The 19,681-nt window shown below is 35.2% G+C and overlaps 1 protein-coding gene across 1 annotated transcript; it reads right to left on the bottom strand.

The window, feature by feature from the left end:
• Positions 1-2,914: 2,914 nt before the first annotated feature.
• LOC126265587 (uncharacterized) lies at positions 2,915-3,477 on the bottom strand. The gene is made up of 3 exons (XM_049967511.1): positions 3,381-3,477; positions 3,224-3,319; positions 2,915-3,165 (listed from the first exon to the last, which is right to left on the bottom strand). The coding sequence occupies exons 1-3, from the start codon at positions 3,475-3,477 to the stop codon at positions 2,915-2,917; spliced, it is 444 nt and encodes a 147-aa protein (XP_049823468.1).
• Positions 3,478-19,681: the final 16,204 nt, after the last annotated feature.

A 19,681-nucleotide genomic window follows, 5' to 3' on the forward strand; every position in this document is an offset into this window, starting at 1 on the left:
CCATGAGTTCTTATTTGACCGAAGAAGTTTTCAAGAGGGTCTTGGTTAAAAGACCTGGGACTAACGAATTTAAATCCCATGTTTAATAACTTTTTGGGCAAATATAAAAAGCCACGAAGTGTAAAATGCCAGTTTTTAGTGATGGTATGACAATTTGATGGGAAGGAGAGGAATTAAAATACATTGAATTTACAATTGAAAGGGATTGTTGCCAAAACATGAAATGTCTAGATTTGAATGTCACCACACTTCTTAAATCTTTTCCTACAGGAGAATTTATCGCACTGCCATTAACACTATCAAAGAGTTGGTCAAAAAATAGTAAAAGATCTGATGTTTCTGTTGCCTTAGGGTCCACAAAATATTGAGAAGTTGGTGTTAGTTCCTTACTGATTTCAGCTCTAATTTTTAGAGCTGTAGCAACACTTGTGAACAGTTTTTTACCCTCATTTTTTTATTTTGTGAAGACATGTTCGTCTGTCAACTTTGAAAACTGTCTAAAATTCCCCATTTTCTGGTCCATTTTATAAATATCTATAATATGTGACCAAGAAGCAACTTTATCCAACCCATCTTGCTTAAAATATAATAATTTCATAGTTCAACACAAATAACACAATAGAGAGGGACAAATCCTTAAAAAACGCACTTCTGATGAAAGTAAACAATGCTAAACAAAGATTGTCCAAACCCACTCTAACGACAGAGAGAAAAGAGAGTTGTTTTTGATTGGTGGAAATTTAAATGATTGTAATGGACACTCCCGATAGATGGCAGTAAAAATTCATGAACCATTTTACCCATTAGAATTTCCTAGCCCTGAGCATAATTAGTCGTATACAGCCGACCAATCTTGTAAGATAGACATTATACCGTTTGACTGAGTACCTTGCATTTTCATTTCATGCCGCCTTATAAGCAGCCATATTCTAATAGGTTATGGGCCCAGCACACATATAAGGTCGATTGTGGATGAAACAATCAGAACTCGATATGGCTATCTGTGGGACAAGAATTGAATTTCTATCCAAAGAAAATTTCGACACGCGGCGGATTCAGGTAGAGGCGTTACTTACTAAAAGCGATACCTGTGATTTCGTTAATGGTGAAGTACCAGCCCATGTCAGGGTGACACAAAAAGCGAATCAGCACTCAAAACGTGGATGTCCAACGATAAGAAGGTAAAAGCGGACATAATTCTATCCATAAGCCCATCGGAACTCAAGAGTATCAAAGGATGCGAGACATCCAGAGATGTATGGCTTAAATTGGAGTTAATCCATGCTTCAAAGGGACCGGCACGTGAGGCTACTCTATTGAAACAATTAACAATGCAAGGTACTCAGTAAAACGGTATATAGATATACTATCTTACAAGATTGGTCGGCTGTATACGACTAACTATGCTCATACGACTGAACTCTGTTTCTACGACTACACTCCGCTTTTGTTTTCTATTCTACGTTGTCATCACTCGCTCCATTCATTAAGAATACGTACCCAGTGTAGGATTTTCTGTCTGTCATGTCACTTCTCCAATCTGCATCCACATAACCTGTCAATTTCTGTTGTGTACTTTGATAGTTTAAAGAGTATTCCATGGTCCTTTTTAAGTATATTTGACCTTAAATTTCTCAGCTAATTCTCTTTTAATTTGATTAAGCAGTTTATCAGAGTTTGATAGGATGAGTATGTCGTCTACGTACACTGTGATCAGAATTATCTTTCCATCCCTCTTTGCTTGTAACTCGCATCCACCTGAGGTTGTCTGTAATAATCCTATTTCTTCTAGAACTTCTGTTAATTTCTTGTACCACAATCTCGCAGATTGTTTTAGCCCATAAATTGCCTTTTGAATTTTGCATTCGCAGTTTCCATCCTTTAATGCTTCAAGAATTTCCATTGCTCTTTGACGGGTAATGGAGTCTTTAGTAAACTTTATAACTTCTTTAATATATTCGTCTAACCTCTCCGGGCATTGCATATACAGTTCTTCATCGATATCACTGTTGAGATACGCTGTCTTTACGTCCAGCAAACAGAAGTGCAAAATTTCCAAACGTAACAGTGCATTGACTGTACCCACGTCCCTATAAAAAACCCAGGGGGACCCCATGCAGAACTCTTTCGCAACAGAAAACGCACTTTTTCGATTAACGTCCAAATAGTAGGTGGACCTAATTTGGAGGTTTACAATATTGTCGCTCGGTATCAATTAAGTTACCACGACAGTCACATTTTTAATAGGAGTTCTGTTAAAGGTATGTTTCAGAGAAGAGAACACCCTGGGTATTTATTGGGAGACGGGGGATATCCTTGTTTACCGTATCTGTTGACGCTCTCTCTCCCAAAAAACTAGGTAACAAAATATAGACGTTTTGCTCTATTATTGTTGCATGTGCAGTCTTGTATAATATAGCAATTATTCATCAGCGTGATGTTATTGACGATTTGGATGACATGAATGATATACATAATGATGATATAGATGTCAGAGAATATGCAAGGAAGTGCAGTAATTTATACAACCATTTAATTGAAACACAAAAGATGAATCAACAAAAAGACAGCTACTACTGAGTTCTTGAGCTGTTTCTCTCAAACTAAACTCTCACTGTTTTTGATCACCAAGGTAACCTCGGTCGCCTTCATTTGTCAGTTGTTGTTGTTTTAACATACCTAATTCTATTTTATTGTTTATATTAACAAGACGTACCTATACCCGTACCAAACGATGGTTTAGGTAATTTATTTAGACAAAATGTTGTAAATAATTACTTTAACTAGAACTTTTAATTCTAGTGAATTAAAATAATTTGTTCAATCAATTACTTAGAAAATAAAATACATATTAATTTTAATTTTTATTTTATTAATTTACTAATTACTAATTTTTATCTAGCCTACGTTTTGCCTACTCCAAAGTTAACCTCGCCTCCTCCATTCTAAACGTTGTCTCCTCTAGTAACATTTTTTTTATATTTTTAGCTTCCTGAAAACTGTATGAGGCCTCCTCTGTTTTTGTCTTTGTCTCCTCCAACCTGTACTTGGCCTCGCTCAACCGTACTTTATTTAATTCTTCATTCTCCAGTGCAATAAACTTCATTCGTTCATTTGTTAAAAGTTGATAACATTTTTCTTTTTTGATTCTCCGCGTTTCAGGCACTGAAAAAACAGTTTATTTAAAATTTACCCAAAAATAATGAATTTATTAATAAATTACCTGTATGTTTCCTACTGGATGATCCAACAGCACTTCCTGTTGATGTTTCACAGTCCTTGGAAACTTCTCTGCTGGTATTACAAGTTGTCCCATCTTCTAAAATTATTTTGATATAATTAATATAAATATAATGATTAAATATAAATAATTTACATACTATTCGAAATTTGACTTAAAATTAAGCCATCGGAATCATATGGAATTTCTGGCTGAGGTTTTGGAGACAATGATGCTCCTCTACCGCCTATAGCCATTTCCTCTTAACTTTATCCCACAACCTCTTTAATTGAATGATTGTTCTCTGTAAATATTTTAATTTAGTAAGTTACCAGCGATTTATAATAATAATTTATATTACTTACCTTTTCATCGGCCGCCGCATTAAACTCTTATTCAATTTCTGCCCATGCTTTTTTTCTTTCAATATTAAATTGATCGGTTTTTTATCCTCAATAATGGGATGACTCGCCAAAATCTGGAGAAATAGATCTTTGTCGTGAACTGAATATTTCGTTCACATTTTAAATTTTTATTTTTCATAATTTACACTGCTTAGATGTTAATTTCTCAAAAATTGACAGACAGAATATAATTAATTTTGGCCGACTGATATTTAATAAATCCATTTTCTTTATTGATGATTTGAAGTGTTTGATTCACGTAGCCATTTTAACTGTCTTAATTGCAAAAAGGCCGACACATTTTTCGGGGTCATTGTCTATGCTCTCATTGGCTGCTGGACACGTGCTCTTGTACAGCTGTACCGGCAGTACTTCGTATACAACGTATAATATTTTTCTCTGTTGTTGTGAGCACATGTTATAAAAATTTATTTAAATTGTTCGTGTGTATTAATTATAACAATTATTAGTTACAGAATATATGGTAAAACTGCATTACAGCGGCCTAAGATTAAGTTGGCAATTCTGGAACCTCGAAATTGGACTTAACGTTGCCGCTGTAAATTTTTATATTTTCATTCAATATTTCATTTCTAACCTGTGTTCGTGTTTGGTATTATATTAAATTTGTTTGTAAGTAAAAAATTAATTTAATTATATATTATATTATTAATCTTATTTCAACTATTTCAGATTGTGCTATAGCTTTAGTTTAGTATTTTTAAGTACTCATATTTTTATTTTAATTATAATATTAGCTATGAATAATAATTTTGAAACGAAATTGTTTAGTTTTTTTAAGGATTTGAATATAATGGCTCCAACAGAAATTGTTGACGAAGTCCTCACTATTGAGGAAATTAAAATTAAAAATTATAGATTAAGAGATTACCCCGAATCAAAAAAAGAAATGATGGAGTGGTTGGCCAGAAGAGGTTTAATAAAAAAACAGATCACTTGCGATGTGTGTGATATTCTTGTCTCTTAACAAATATTCAGGTGGAATAGACGGTTTTCGGTGGAAATGCCGATTATGTACAACCCGAAAATCGATAAGGTAAAACTGGATTTTTTTACTGAATCTTATTGTAAATTATTAATAATTTTTATTTAGACATGGCTCATTTTTTGCTGCAATCAATGATTATCATTTATTGTTGGAGCATAGAAATGCCACACGAAGACATTAAGAGGGAGGCACACCTTGGATCAAATTCCACCCACACGATAGTGGACTGGCGTTCGTTTTGCCGGGAAATTTGTGAGGTGGACCTCATAAATAATCCGGATGTTATTGGGGTTTTCATGAGGAAACACTCGAGCCCAAAACGGTGGAGATTGACGGAAAGAGGGGGTATTTGGAGGAATTGAAAGAGAGACAGGGAAATGCTTCCTTGTTAAAGTTCCTGATAGGACAACTGCAACCCTCCACGAAATGATTCAGAGGTTTGAATGTATTTCTGATTAGGGCTTTGTAAATAGCTTAAAATTGATGAATGCATGCTCATTTCCAAATAAATCACAGATTTTCCATGGAACTTTCTCGGTTTATAAGGAAAATTGCACTGTAGTTACTATTTTTAGACAAAACAAAACAATTTATGATAAGTGATGTTTTAAACAAATATATGCCAAGCCAGGAGGATGACAGGTAACACGTTAATAGTATTAAGATTTTAACAATTATGTTTTATTATTATTTTACAAAATACCTTTTGAGTTTATTTTATTATTATCTTACAGAATACCTTTTGAGTTCTTTTTATTTATAGTTTCCTTTTTAAAATTAAAAGTGTCATGATTTAATAGGTATATTTTACCCGGATCCCATATAATATCAGATAGATGGAGGGCATACAATGGGGTAGATTCAATTAGGGATGGGATCTACACTCAAGATATAATTATTCATGAGAGAAATTTTGTGGATCCTGATGATGCCACCATCCATACACAAAACATCGAAAACATGTGGATGAAGGCAAAAAGAAAGTTGCGCCGCCAATTTGGAACATCAGAATCCTTGTTTGTTTTCCACCTCCATGAATTTGTGTGGCGGAATAAATATAGAAGAAGTGGAAATTTTTTTAGTTTAATTTTAGTTTGCCTTAGGACACAATATATTTTTAATTAGAGTGTTTTATTTTATATTTTTATTTATTTTATGAAAAAATTTTTCTATATTATATGCCTATTTTTTTCAAAATTTCATTAAAAACCCACATTTTCATTTCTTATATTTTTTTAAATGTTCTATTTTTATTCGTAATGAGAAACCTGTGTTGGTCAATTGAAAAAAATCAAAAATTTTTAGAGAAAAATTAATTTTAAATTTGAACAATACTTATTTTTGAGGTTTTTCCTTGAAATAGAATGTTTTCAAAAAAAAAAGAAATACCTAACCGAACCTAACATAATCTATTTAGTATATCAAAAAGAAAGAATATTTTCAAAATAAATAAACAGGATAATAAAATTCCAAATATATACTATATAAATAAAAAATAATTAGCACCAACGGATATCTCGTAAACTTTCAGTAAAAATCGATAATAAATATAATCTGTGATGGTAAAATTGGTAAGTTTACATATTTGATTTTTTTTTTTTCAATAAAAATTGTTCTAAAATTATTGAAAATATAAATTTAAAAAAATTAGTTGACGTTATAATGTACATTTTTCTGCTCGTCGGAATGTCACAAAATATGTCACTAAGTCACGAAGTATAGATATAAGGAGTCCGAACGGTATAGGCTCTTCCGCAGTATTCGTGGTATACAATATTAAACCCAGATCATAGTCCTCTTTTCTGCCACTGGCTGCGCAAATGTTCAGGACGTACCGATATTATTATTATTATCACACGTAAATACGCGCTGGCTGTAATTTCGTACATTGCGGGATATGTGGCCCGTAAAGTGAGTCGATTCACCAAATGTTTTGAGTGCTCGGAATCTTTACAGTCAAATGGATTTAAGGCTCGTGACAAATTTATACGATACATGGATAAAGGCGCTTTAATTTATCCATGCGATCAATTATTTAATTTAATCACGAGTTTAGAAGAAATTGTACTAATGGTAGTTGGCACAAAGACAGTGTATATTGATACAATGTTTGAGATATTAGATGACGTATCTAAAAGAAATATCTCAATTTTTGTTGGCTGTGATGAGCATAAAAAAGAATTAACGAAAAAAATAATTAACAATTTATTAATAATGCGGGGCCACTTTCTTGTAAAATGTTTTAATAAAAGTGCGACGACGAGAAAAGTTAAATCAAAAAAAAGCTAGAAATAATTCCAAATTACTGTAACTTACGTTTATCATTAAAAGAAAAAAAATAATCACCTTAACTTAAATGATAATTTCAACTTTTTTACTGCGAAGAGAAATTTCCACAAGTGTACTTGTCAAATCTAAATTGTTTAGTATTTAAATGTTAAATATTTTATTTATAACTAATACGATTAATAAATACTGAAATTAATAGGCATTTAACCACTTTAGATTTTATATTCACTACTTAATTTACAGAAACTATTTTTAATTTCTTGACTTTACTTATAGTTTGTTTAATAATTTTACACGTAGAGACAAAAAATAAACTATAATTTTAATTCTTAAAAACCTGTTGATAACATTAATTTATTTTTTAAATAATATAGTTTGGTGCAAGTTAATTGTATTTATTTATTTACTAATAACATTTTTTTAGCTTTGCAGATTATCCCTTTATACTTTCGGTATCGTTGGAACGGACGTGCTTGAGAAGTTCCTAAAAATTTCCTGAAACTTACATTTTATTTCACATTTTTCGAAATAATATTTTCAGAGCTGTCAGTATCAACAAGATTACCCGCGTAAGGATTTAAACGAGTACTTCTTCAAAACTGGCGCGCTCTACCGGCAAAAAATTCTGTCCCCTAAAATGCTACCATTTATTTAACATTACGTTCGGACTCCTTATATCTATACTTCGTGGTCATGATTGCCGCAAAAGTTGTGCCGATCTTTGATTCAGACACTGAAGATGGCAGCTCTTGTCGTGACGCGCGGCAATGGTTCTCGTTCGTAGACCAGGTAGGACGTATCCGTGGCTGGAGTGACGAGGAGAAAGTATTGCTTATACATATGCAGCTGCAAGATGTGGCAAAACAGTGGTTCCTTAATCAGATGGATCGCGTCCTAAGTTGGCAAGACTGGAAGGCCGCCATATTGGATGCTTTTCCCAGGACGACGGAGTTCCACACACAGTTGCTTGCTGTCTCTGCACGCAAGAAGAAACCGGATGAGACGTATATGGAATACTTCCGTGACGTGGTCAGCTTGTGCCAGTCGATAGGGGCTGATAATAAACAAACAGTGTTTTAACTGCCAGGAGGTAGGTCACATCGGACGCAACTGCCCACGATCCAGGATCAACGATGTCTGTCGTCTTTGCAAGAAACGGAGATATTATGGTGAGAGGTGTCCCAAGAGGAGAGACATTAAACCGCGATTCGATGTACAACGAATCAACGTTCTCCAAATGTCTGTGCCTGGCTACCGCAAATGGGGCGTTACACCAGCGAGTGTAACGTCATCTTGTCGGAATGCGTGAAGAGAATAGGCCTTCAAACGAAACCCATACAAGCGACATTGTCAGGATTTGAGGGCGTCAGGATTAACGCAAACAGACAGACCCAGCTGGCGGTGACTGTCAACCGATGTCAACTGACGGTGGTTACAGTTCTTGTGTCCATACACCTCCTAGATGTGGATTTGTTAATCGGTCAACCTGTGTTGAACGTTGGGCATACCCTTATGGAGGTGAAAGGCCAGGAAGTGACCTTGTCTTGTTCCACAGACCAGGGGACGCAGGCGGAAATGGTCATCCAACTAGAGCAAGAGCTTCGCCTCGGACCAGGTGGCACGCGGATGACGTTAGTTCGCTTGCTTGGACGCCATCAAGGAGAAACCACAATTCCTGTCAGGATCCTAGATGATCAACACAACCACTGGCCATGTCCAATGTCAAGTTCCACCCAGACAGCGACCAGGCTACGGTGCGCTTGACTAACGTATCGCAGAGTGAGGTCACCATCACCGAAGGAACCAGTCTGACCAAGGTACACCGGAGAGAGGTGCCCGAGAACAACGAAGTTGAGGTGAGAGATCGAGTAGTTGTAGAGGGCGTAGATGAAGGGGTGATGGTAGTTTAGATGATGTCGACCGCAAAAAGCTGGGCGACTTGCTCGCAGACTGTTTCACAGAAGGTACAAGCGACGTCGGAGCCACTTCGTTAGCGACTATGGAGATAACACTTACCACAAACAAGCCGGTCGTAAGAAGACTGTACCGCCAGGCACGCTCCTAACGAGAAAAGGTTAAGGAGAAGATCAATGAGCTGTTAAAGAATAGAATCATTCGGGAGAGTGAATCAGACTATGCCAGTCCCATTATAATAGTACTCAAGAAGGACGGAGACATCAGACTTTGCGTTAAGATAAGGCAACCAACAAAACAAAACATAATCTATCTATGGTTGATGTTTTACGGTTAATTTATTTTTCTATATGTTTAACATCTATGAAATGGAATTTGCGTTCAAGTGGTGGAAAATTAGAGGAATTGGACATTGTTTGTTATCTGTTACTTAACATGTCTTCAAAATACAATAATGTTGTAACTGCAATTGACACACTAGCTTGTGACAATTTAACACTTGCCTTTGTGAAAAACAGACTCTTGGACGAAGAATCAAAAATAAACGATAAAAAGTAAAGTAATAGTGAATTATCTCCTCAACAGCATTTACTTCTTAGAAAGGTCAAGGAAAAACAACACAAAGATTTCCTTACAATTGTAATTACTTCAAAAAACTAGGCCACAAATAGATTGATTGTAAGAAAAGGATAAATAACGAGAAAAACAAGAATCCTCAGAATGCCAAGACATCTACACAACGCTCCAAGGAAATAACCACACAATTTTGAAAATGTATGAGGAGTGGAAGAGTTTTACTTCAAAATTGATATTATTTGAAACTGACATAAAAACTAAAAAAATTCATTTCTTTCCCTTGTTAAAAAGGAAACATGAAAAAGAAAATATCGATGAACGCAATAATTTCGAAAGTTGGATTTCGGTCATTAAAAGTGAATATAAAAGTCGGTTTCAAAGTCTATATTATAAATTTGCAGTATTTTGAATATCTAAGAATTGACAATTTTAGTTTAAAAATGACTGATTTTAAAAGTTTAAAAAAGATTTGGAAAATACAGAAGATAATCATTTTCTCATATCAACATGTTGGGCATCACTTCCTACGAGGTTTTCAATATTAAAAAGAAAATTGGCTTTGCCATTTTGTCCACATTCGGTTCCACACATGTTTGCCAACCCCTGGTCTACACCATATGTAGCTGGTGCCGTTATTAAAAAAATTTTTAAAATATCATGTGTTATTTCCACAAAGTTAATGGTAACTGAAAAAAATCTTCCGCAATATACATTCATTAAGCGAAAACGTTATCTTCGTGGATTGCTTTCCGAACCAACAATTGAGTTTACGAATATTTTTCACAATACTTTTTCTATAGTTTTTAACATCCATCCAAACATCATTCATAAAATTAATTTAAAGAAAATTATATTAAATTATGTTCAAACCAGAAATTCCTAAGTTGAAACCTCATTTTGTGAAAAGAATAAAAATTTAATTTTTTTTTGTAGAATTGTAATAAATAAATATTTAGACAAATGTCTGTTTTATTTTATAAAAATAATTTGTTAAAATAAAAAGACAGTAGGCATAAAAATTTAGACAATTTACCAATTAAAGCCTTTATTAAATTTTTAAAAATGAAAAAATGTATATTAATAATCTGAGTTTTTTATTAAAAATATTGTTTTCATTTTATGTAATATTGAAGATTTTGATTTGAAATATTGTAATATGTCATAACTACATACTACATTAGATGCCTTTTTGATAAAGTCAGAAAATTTGAAACACAGAATAGACTGAATGATCTGACTGACTTAGAATTTTATTTGTATATCCATTTATATTGTTTTTATTTTTGTAAGAAATAAATGCTTGATTTTTATTTTTATTAAAAAAAAACATAATTATTAAGTTTAAGATAACCAATATTATTGAAATTGATATTGAAAGCATCCAGGAGGTGTCGTACTTAATTCGCGCACCACCCGAATCCGGCAAGTACGAGACTCTGAAACAAGCTGTACTGGCGCGTTTTCTGGACTCTCCTGACGCGCAACTCCATAAACTCATCACGAATATTGAGCTTGGGGACAAAAAGCCGTCACAACTGTTTCGCGAAATGCGCAGCCTCGGCGGTAGCCGCGTCGGAGACCAGGTGCTGCGCGTAAGATGGCAAAACCTGTTGCCGGCGCAAACGCGACGCATGCTGCTTCTCTTCAAAAATAAGTCGCTGGACGAGCTCGCCGAACTCGCGGACGATCTCCACACCATCGGCCCAGCTGTGTGCTCGACCACCTGGGCAACCACGGCTGAGCAGCCCTTGCACGTATTTTAGTGGTAGGTATCATCTGGGTGGATGCAAATATAAATTGACCACATTTTAGAAATGAATCAGTTCGAAGAGAAAGAAATATCCATCGACAACAATTTTACAATTGTTTGTGTTTGAGTTTGTATCTGTCTGTGTTATCAACATAAAAATGTAAGTATTTTTTTGTGTTTGGTATGTCTCTTTAGTTACAATAAATATTTGTAGAACAATGAATATAAACGCAATTAATTCGAAGGTTCAATTGAAGAAATATTCACCAATAAGAAGTTTGGAAAAACAAAAAAAATATATCATAAGCGATATGTATATAGTGGACAGTATATATGGAAAAACAGTACAAGTCGAATTGGATGAGGAAATGATATATCTGCCCAAAAGACTAGTTCCCATTGTAGAGGCTGAAAGCTCCAAATTTAAACCTGACAAATATTCGCTTATATATAAACCAAACTTGCCTCACAATACGCTTGACATTGAAATAATTGAAAATTAATTTATTTTAATTGTAAAAATATGATATCCAATAATTGTAATAATAATAATAATAATAATAATATCTGTGAAATTAGTAATGTTTGAGATAAAATGTTAAAACAATTAATCATGCAGTAAATATAATGAGTAAATCACAAATTGAAAAATGGAAAAAAATAATTGATGGCAACATTAAACTAATATTGCAAAAGATAAGACAAGAAGATTTAAGTATTGGTACAAAACGAAAATTATATTCCAATATAAACTTAATGAAAACATATAAAAAACAATTGATATTTAAACAACATGATGCCACGAGATGCGATAAAAAAGAAAAAGAAAATCGTATTTGTTGGCAAATGCAAATGAAGCAAACCAGAAGGACAAGTAAGCGTCAGGCCGTATGCACGTCCATGTAGAAGAGGTCGGAGAGCTTGAAATGGGGCGAGAACTCTTGAACCAGGTCAATGATCGGCAGATTCACCACCAAATAAAGCAGCGAGTCCGAGAGGAGATTCAACGCCAAGTCGGTCCCTTGGACAGACTAATTGAGGAACTCCAGGAGCGGATTCTGAGTGCAATTCAAGGTACGAATCGAGTAGTATCACATAGTGGAATGACTAGTCTAAGTGCAAAAATGCGTCAAGAACCAAAGGACGCCAGCCCGTCACCCGTCACCAACAATGGCGGCCCAAGTCGGTTCAACGTTATGATTGCCGCAAAAGTTGTGCCGATCTTTGATTCAGTCACCGAAGATGGCGGCTCTTGTCGTGACGCGCGGCAATGGTTCTCGTTCATAGACCAGGTAGGACGTATCCCTGGCTGGAGTGACGAGGAGAAAGTATTGCTTATACATATGCAGCTGCAAGGTGTGGCAAAATAGTGGTTCCTTAACCAGATGGATCGCGTCCGAAGTTGGCAGGACTAGAAAGCCGCCATATTGGATGCCGAGGACGACGGAGTTCCTCTCACAGTTGCTTGCTGTGTCTGCACGCAAGAAGAAACCGGATGAGACGTATATGGAATACTTTCGTGACGTGGCCAACTTGTGCCAGTCCACAGGGGCCGATAATAAACAAACAGTGTCGTGCCTAATAGGAGGATTGCCCGCACATCTTCAACCAAATGCAGATGCCTTGGACTGGACTGGGGCGTTACACCAGAAGGAAACGGGCTATTCGTGTACCTAGACACTGGTAGCGAGTGCAACGTCATCTCGCCGGAATGCGTAAAGAGAATAGGCCTTCAAACGAAACCTGTACAAGCGACATTGTCAGGATTTGGGGGCAGCAGGACAGACGCAAACAGACAGACCCAGCTGACGGTGGCTGTCAGCCGATGCCAACTGACGGTGGTTACAGTTATTGCGTCCATACATCTCCCAGATGTGGATTTGTTAATGAGTCAACCTGTGTTGAACGATGAGCATACCCATATAGAGGTGAAAGGCCAGGAAGTGACCTTGTCTTGTTCCACAGACCAGGAGACGCAGGCAGAAATGGACATCCAACTAGAGCGGGAGCTTTAGTCTAAGAGCCCGTGGGCGGATAACTATATGTATTTGACCAGACCTGAGTTTTTGTGCATTGAGGCCTCTATACCTACCCTACATGAGATGGGCACTCACTAAGCCCTAAGTGGCGGACGCAGGTAGTGCGCAGGTGAAACAGGTATCCTTTTTTCGCTTATTTCAAATCCATTTGACCATGTCTGCCGCTTGGAAATTTAAAAATATAATATTATTCCTATCAGAAAATACCAATGGCAGACGACCATCACGCCGTTAACATAGTGGCAGACAATTTTGAAAATTCCAAAAAATAAAAATTTTGAATGTAAATGACCATGTCTGCCATTGACATATTTTATTCCTAATAGTATTAAAAACTTATATTTATCAAGGCAGACGTCTACATGGCGGACAAACATCAGCAGAAAAAAAAACTCAGCAACCACCCGGCCTGATAGTATGCATAAATTTCGTATAGTTATCTCTTTTCTTCCCCTAGTATGACTATTCTATTCATTTTAGCCTATCATGTGTCCCCTTATAGTTACTACCACTTAAGTAACATTGGGTTACTACCTGAGAGGGCCCTAGTATAACCTCAACATAACGGTTTTCGCCAGATGTTTTCAGTATATTTGTGAATGTCAACAGAGATACCTCGTGTTTCGTGAATAAAATCTAATACATGGTGTTGCTTTATTTTATTTCTTTTAATTTGTTAATCATTTATTAAATATATTTGGCATAATGTCAAGTGAAAAAGAGAAAGTGAAGTGTGTGTTTTGTGTCACGGTAAAAGCTGAACAATTAAATTTATTTTCTGAACAGACATTAGCAAAATGTCGAAATATTTTAAGGTTACGAAGGATCCATAATTTAAAATATAAAAATATTATTTTATCGAACGAAATTTTTGATCTCGCTTATCATAACAGTTGTTACAGGACATTTACAGCTCTGAAAAAAAAATTTTATTCTACAAATGCCACCGATGAATCTTCATCACAGTCTAGTACTTCTTTGTTTACAATTGAGCAACCATCGACATCAACTAATAGTTCTATAGCTGATGATACAATTCTGAGTGATTCTCTTGTAGAAAATATACATGTTCCTGAGACAGTTGACGTCGGAGAGAAAGATATAAAAGCCGAAGTAGATCAGTCATTGGAGGAAGGACGATCCGAAGATTCTGCAGCAACATCATCAACAGTTCAGCCTTCTGATACCGGGGATGTAGCTATTCAGAATTTGTGCTTTTTTTGTAATAAAAAAAGGAAGCAAAATAAGTCTAAGATTGAGCCGTTGCGCACTTCAGAGAAAGATAAATTTGGAGAAACTATGTTATCAAATTTTGATCCAGATAGTGATATTTACAACGAAACTTTGATAAAAGTACAGACCGTTCTTTCTTCTAAGGTATATTATCATGATGTTTGTCGGCAAAATTTTAGAAATCAAAAGAGATCATTGGTGAAAGGTCCGGTTCGTACTTCATGGCACATTTCTCGAGAAATTCATGATACTGTTTTTAAAGAAATCTGTATGTTAATAGAAGAAAATGTTATAAAACGAGGACGTTGTTATTTTTTATCATATTTACATAAAGAGTATCTCGATATGTTTAAAGAATTGAGTGAAGACTCAGACGCAAAGTCCATATTCACACCACACTATCTAGAAGAAAAGATCTATAAGAAATTTGGTGATGAATTAAAAATTTTGATGCCCAACAAAAAAAAAGTTGTTGCCCCGAAAGGCGTCTCAACCATTGATGATTCATTGTTTGCACACTTGAAGGACCAAGACACTCTACAAACTGCTGTTGCCATTTTACGTAAGGAGATTCTAGGGATAAAAAAGAAGAAATTACCAGATTATTTAACGAGTCAACGACTGATAAAAGGTGAATGTGTAACACCACCAATGGTCTCTGAATTTTTATCCTCAGTTATTGGAAGCTATAAGCGTCAACGCCGAAACTACGAAACTTTTGAGCGTCACGTAAATTCTTTGTCACAGGATATGATTTATATGACACACAATGGTAACATTAAGACTTCGAAACATACTTGCTTAGGAATAGCGTTAAAAAGTCTTACCAGCAGTCGTAAGGTAGTTGATATAATAAATCATTACGGGCATTGTATCAGTTACAACGCTATTGAAGAGCTTGAAACTGAAGCAACGTTTTCCTCAGTTTCGCGAGCTGGAGTATGTCCAGAGGCGATAAATCGAGATGGGAATCGGTCGACAGGTATGGCTTTTGATAATTATGACAGATTTGTGGAGACTAAGAATGGAAAAGATACTCTCCACGATACTGTAGGAATTATATATCAAAACATCGAAGAAGGAGAAGAAGAAGAAGAAGAAGCTGAAGCTACAGCTACTAGGCGTAATAAGCGTAGAAGACGATCATTTGAAACGATCCAGTACGAGTTACCACATTGTGCTAAAAAACTTAAAAAAACGACAAATATTTAAAGTGAACTTGAGAAAGAGACTAATATAATTGTTCATAAGAATCTTTACGATCGAATTGACAATATTTGGATGTTAAGTCATGCTTTTGGCTTATCAAATACTCCAATGTGGACTGGTTTCAACAGTCAAATTATGACAGATGATTCTCCACGACAATTGATTTCGTATTTAACACCAATTAATGACTCGCCAACAAATAATTCTGTTGTCTTGGCCACTATGCAGCAATGCATGTCAGTATTGCAAGAGCTAAATCAAGAATACATGCAAGTAACGTATGACTTAGCAATTGCAAAGATTGCTTTACAGCTACAAACAACAGAAGGTAACACCTTTCAAAAATTATTTATTCATTTGGGTGCGTTTCATATCATGATGTCTTATTTTAAAGCTATTGGAAAAGTCATTAATGATTGTGGTTTAACAACCATCATGGTTGACAGTGAAATACTTGCTAGTGGATCGGTTTCAGGTTTCATTGAAGGCAAGCATTTCAACCGCTGTAAAAGATTACACCCAATGATGGCTTTAGGACTTCAAATATTACATTTCAGATCTTTTCTAAAATCTAAAAATATTCCAATTGCTGAAGATACTGAAGAAGAACTTGAAAGATTACAGAGTTGTCAGGCATCTTCATTTTTTATTCATAGCGCCAGCTTGAAGGAAATCTGTAATGACTATGCTATTTACGAACAACAAACGTTAAATGGTGATTACGGCAAAACTTCCCAATTTTATATGATTTACATCAAACTTGTTTATTATTATTTACAATTAAGCAGGAGCATTCGTGCTGGTGACTTCAATTTATATCTCGATATTTTGCCAAAAATAACAAATTTATTTTTCGTATTTAACCATCAAAATTATGCAAAGTGGACTGTTCAATATCATTATAATTTAATGAAAGTGTCAACAACTCACCCTGGTTTAGAGCAAGACTTCCAAAAAGGATTTTTTGGAATCAAACGTACCGGTAAACCGTTCTCAAGACAGCCTATTGATTTAACATTAGAACAGACCATCAATGCGGATGCTGCGAGAACGCTTACTGGAATTTCACATTTGACTCACACCATTTCTGCTCGCCAACGGTGGGCAAGAAGTCATGACATCCGCTCGACAATAATCACTCACGTGTTGGACGTATTAGGAATTACGAAAAAGCAAGATGTATCTGCAGAGTTGCAGCCACACAACATCAATAAAAGTCGTGAACAACTTAATAGATTTATGAATTCGTTTAATCAGTATGTTAATCCGTTTAGCCTAGATTTATCGCCAAATCAGCTGTTCAACATAGCTTCTGGGAAAGCTGCATCACTCAAGTGGAAGAATTTCTTTTACATGTCGAAAAAATCGGTGACGAGCTACGAACAAAATTTATATCTGAATGTGCATCTGATCGCAAAAGATTTGAAAAAGCAATCAAAAAGACACCGATACATAACTTTTCAAGTCTACTTGTGAAGAAAAAGTCTGTAAAAATTGGAGGTAAGATACAAGAAATCAAGTTACAGCGAGATTTATTTGGACGTTTGTTGGGAATTTCCATGGATCACCAAATTGATCTTTTAAAAGTGTTATCGTATCCAATAACTCCGATACCTCTTGCATTATGTCATCTAGATGGTGGTTTCTGTAAAACTGACAAATCTGTACTTGTAAAATGTCTTGAACTGAATACTGATGAAGAACCGCCTCCAAAAACTGATATATTCTTGATTGATGGATTTTTCATCCTCCATTCTATGAAGGAAGTACCCAGAACATTCGGGAATATTTCCAAAAAATTTCTACAAATGGTTACAAAATATTCGGCCCGAAGAATTGATATCATCTTCGACGAATATTTGTATCCATCAATAAAAGATAATGAGAGATGTCTACGACACGAAGCATCTTTGATTGATTATATAATCTCTGGACCTGAACAAGTGCGACCATCGGATTTTGCTAAAGAATTGAAGAATTCAAAATTTAAAGAAGCTCTGGTTGATTTTTTTACGAAACATTGGTCTAGTGAGGAAATTAAATCATTTTTGGGGAACCGACAAATTTATTTAAATTTCCGGAACTGTCAATCATACCAGCTTGCTAATGAAGAAGTCCAATCGAGTGTTGTTGATGATTTTTGTTGTACTTCACATGAAGAAGCAGACACAAAAATTATCTATCACGCTTGTAACATCGCAGAGCAGTCAAATATCGTTATTAGAGCCTCCGATACCGATATTTTGATTATAATGATTGGTAATATGGCACAATTGAAGAATTCTCATTCAAATATTTGGATGCTCAATGGAATTGGGAATAACGAGAGATATATTAACATCACTAAGCTTTATAGTGAACTTAGTAAATTGTTAGCCAGGAGTTTAATTGGTTTTCATTCCTTTACTGGTTGTGATTTTAATCCAGCTTTCTTTAACAAAGGAAAAAAGAGACCTTATACTTTGCTGAAAAAAAACACTGAGTTTCAACAAGCGTTTGCTACTCTTGGTGACGAAAATTTAACAGAGAATCAGCTACAAGATCTATTTAATGTTATTCAACTTTTCACTTGCCAAATATATAATGCCAAAAGTTCTAAAGATGTCGATGATGGAAGGTACCAACTATTCGTTAAAAACCATAAAGCCTCCGACGTCAATGAAAATTTCAGCAAAGGAATTCAAAATTTTGATGCAAGCTCAATACCACCGTGTAAGAGTGAGCTTTATCAACAATTTTTAAGAGCCCACTATATTTCCTCTATTTGGAAAAATGCTTACAAGAAGCAACCTACAACGTTGGACCCATTGGAGTATGGTTGGATTGAGCAGGATAATAAATTTGTATTCAAATGGTTCGAAGGTGATCAGCTTCCGGATTATGTGAGTGACTTTGTCACCGATATCCCTGGTAAGTTGATAAAAAATCTATTCTTTATCAAACATGTTCAGATAGATTTACAATTTATTTTTATTTTACAATTTACGTTTTTTTTTTCTACAGAATCCGATTCAATGGATGATGAAGAGGAATCACCGAACGAAAGATATGACTCCGATGATGACGAATAATATATATATATATATATATATATATATATATATATATACATTTTAATGCATGCATGACTTTCTTTTTCATTCAACATTTTAAAATTTGTCTTAACTAAATAAAAAAAAATTAAATAAAGATTACAAATATTTTTTGTTAGCAGCAGTATAACTTAATATTTATGATTTTAGCGTTAAAAATCTACTTTTTCTTCATATAGCTTATAAAATATCGTATATAGATTACAAAAAAATATTAATTTCTATTATCATAGGGATAAGGTTGATTATATCAATATTAAACAAGGACATTTATGCATACTATCAGGCCGGGTGGTTGCTGAGTTTTTTTTTTCTGCTGATGTTTGTCCGCCATGTAGACGTCTGCCGTGATAAATATAAGTTTTTAATACTATTAGGAATAAAATATGTCAATGGTAGACATGGTCATTTACATTCAAAATTTTTATTTTTTGGAATTTTCAAAATTGTCTGCCACTATGTTAACGGCGTGATGGTCGTCTGCCATTGGTATTTTCTGATAGGAATAATATTATATTTTTAAATTTCCAAGCGGCAGACATGGTCAAATGGATTTGAAATAAGCGAAAAAAGGATACCTGTTTCACCTGCGCACTACCTGCGTCCGCCACTTAGAGCTTAGTGAGTGCCCATCTCATGTAGGGTAGGTATAGAGGCCTCAATGCACAAAAACTCAGGTCTGGTCAAATACATATAGTTATCCGCCCACGGGCTCTTAGACTACTTCGCCTCAGACCAGATGCCACGCGGATGGCGTTAGTTCGCTTGCTTGGACGCCATCAAGGAGAAACCACAATTCCAGTCAGGATCCTAGACGATCGCCGTCAACTACTGGCCATGTCCAATGTCAAGTTCCACCCAGACAGCGACCAGGCTACGGGGCGCTTAATTAACTTATCGCAGAGTGAGGTCACCGTCCCCGAAGGAACCAGTCTGACCAAGGCAC

Source organism: Aethina tumida, chromosome 5 (genome assembly GCF_024364675.1).
Source record: "Aethina tumida isolate Nest 87 chromosome 5, icAetTumi1.1, whole genome shotgun sequence".
Taxonomy (NCBI): domain Eukaryota; kingdom Metazoa; phylum Arthropoda; class Insecta; order Coleoptera; family Nitidulidae; genus Aethina; species Aethina tumida.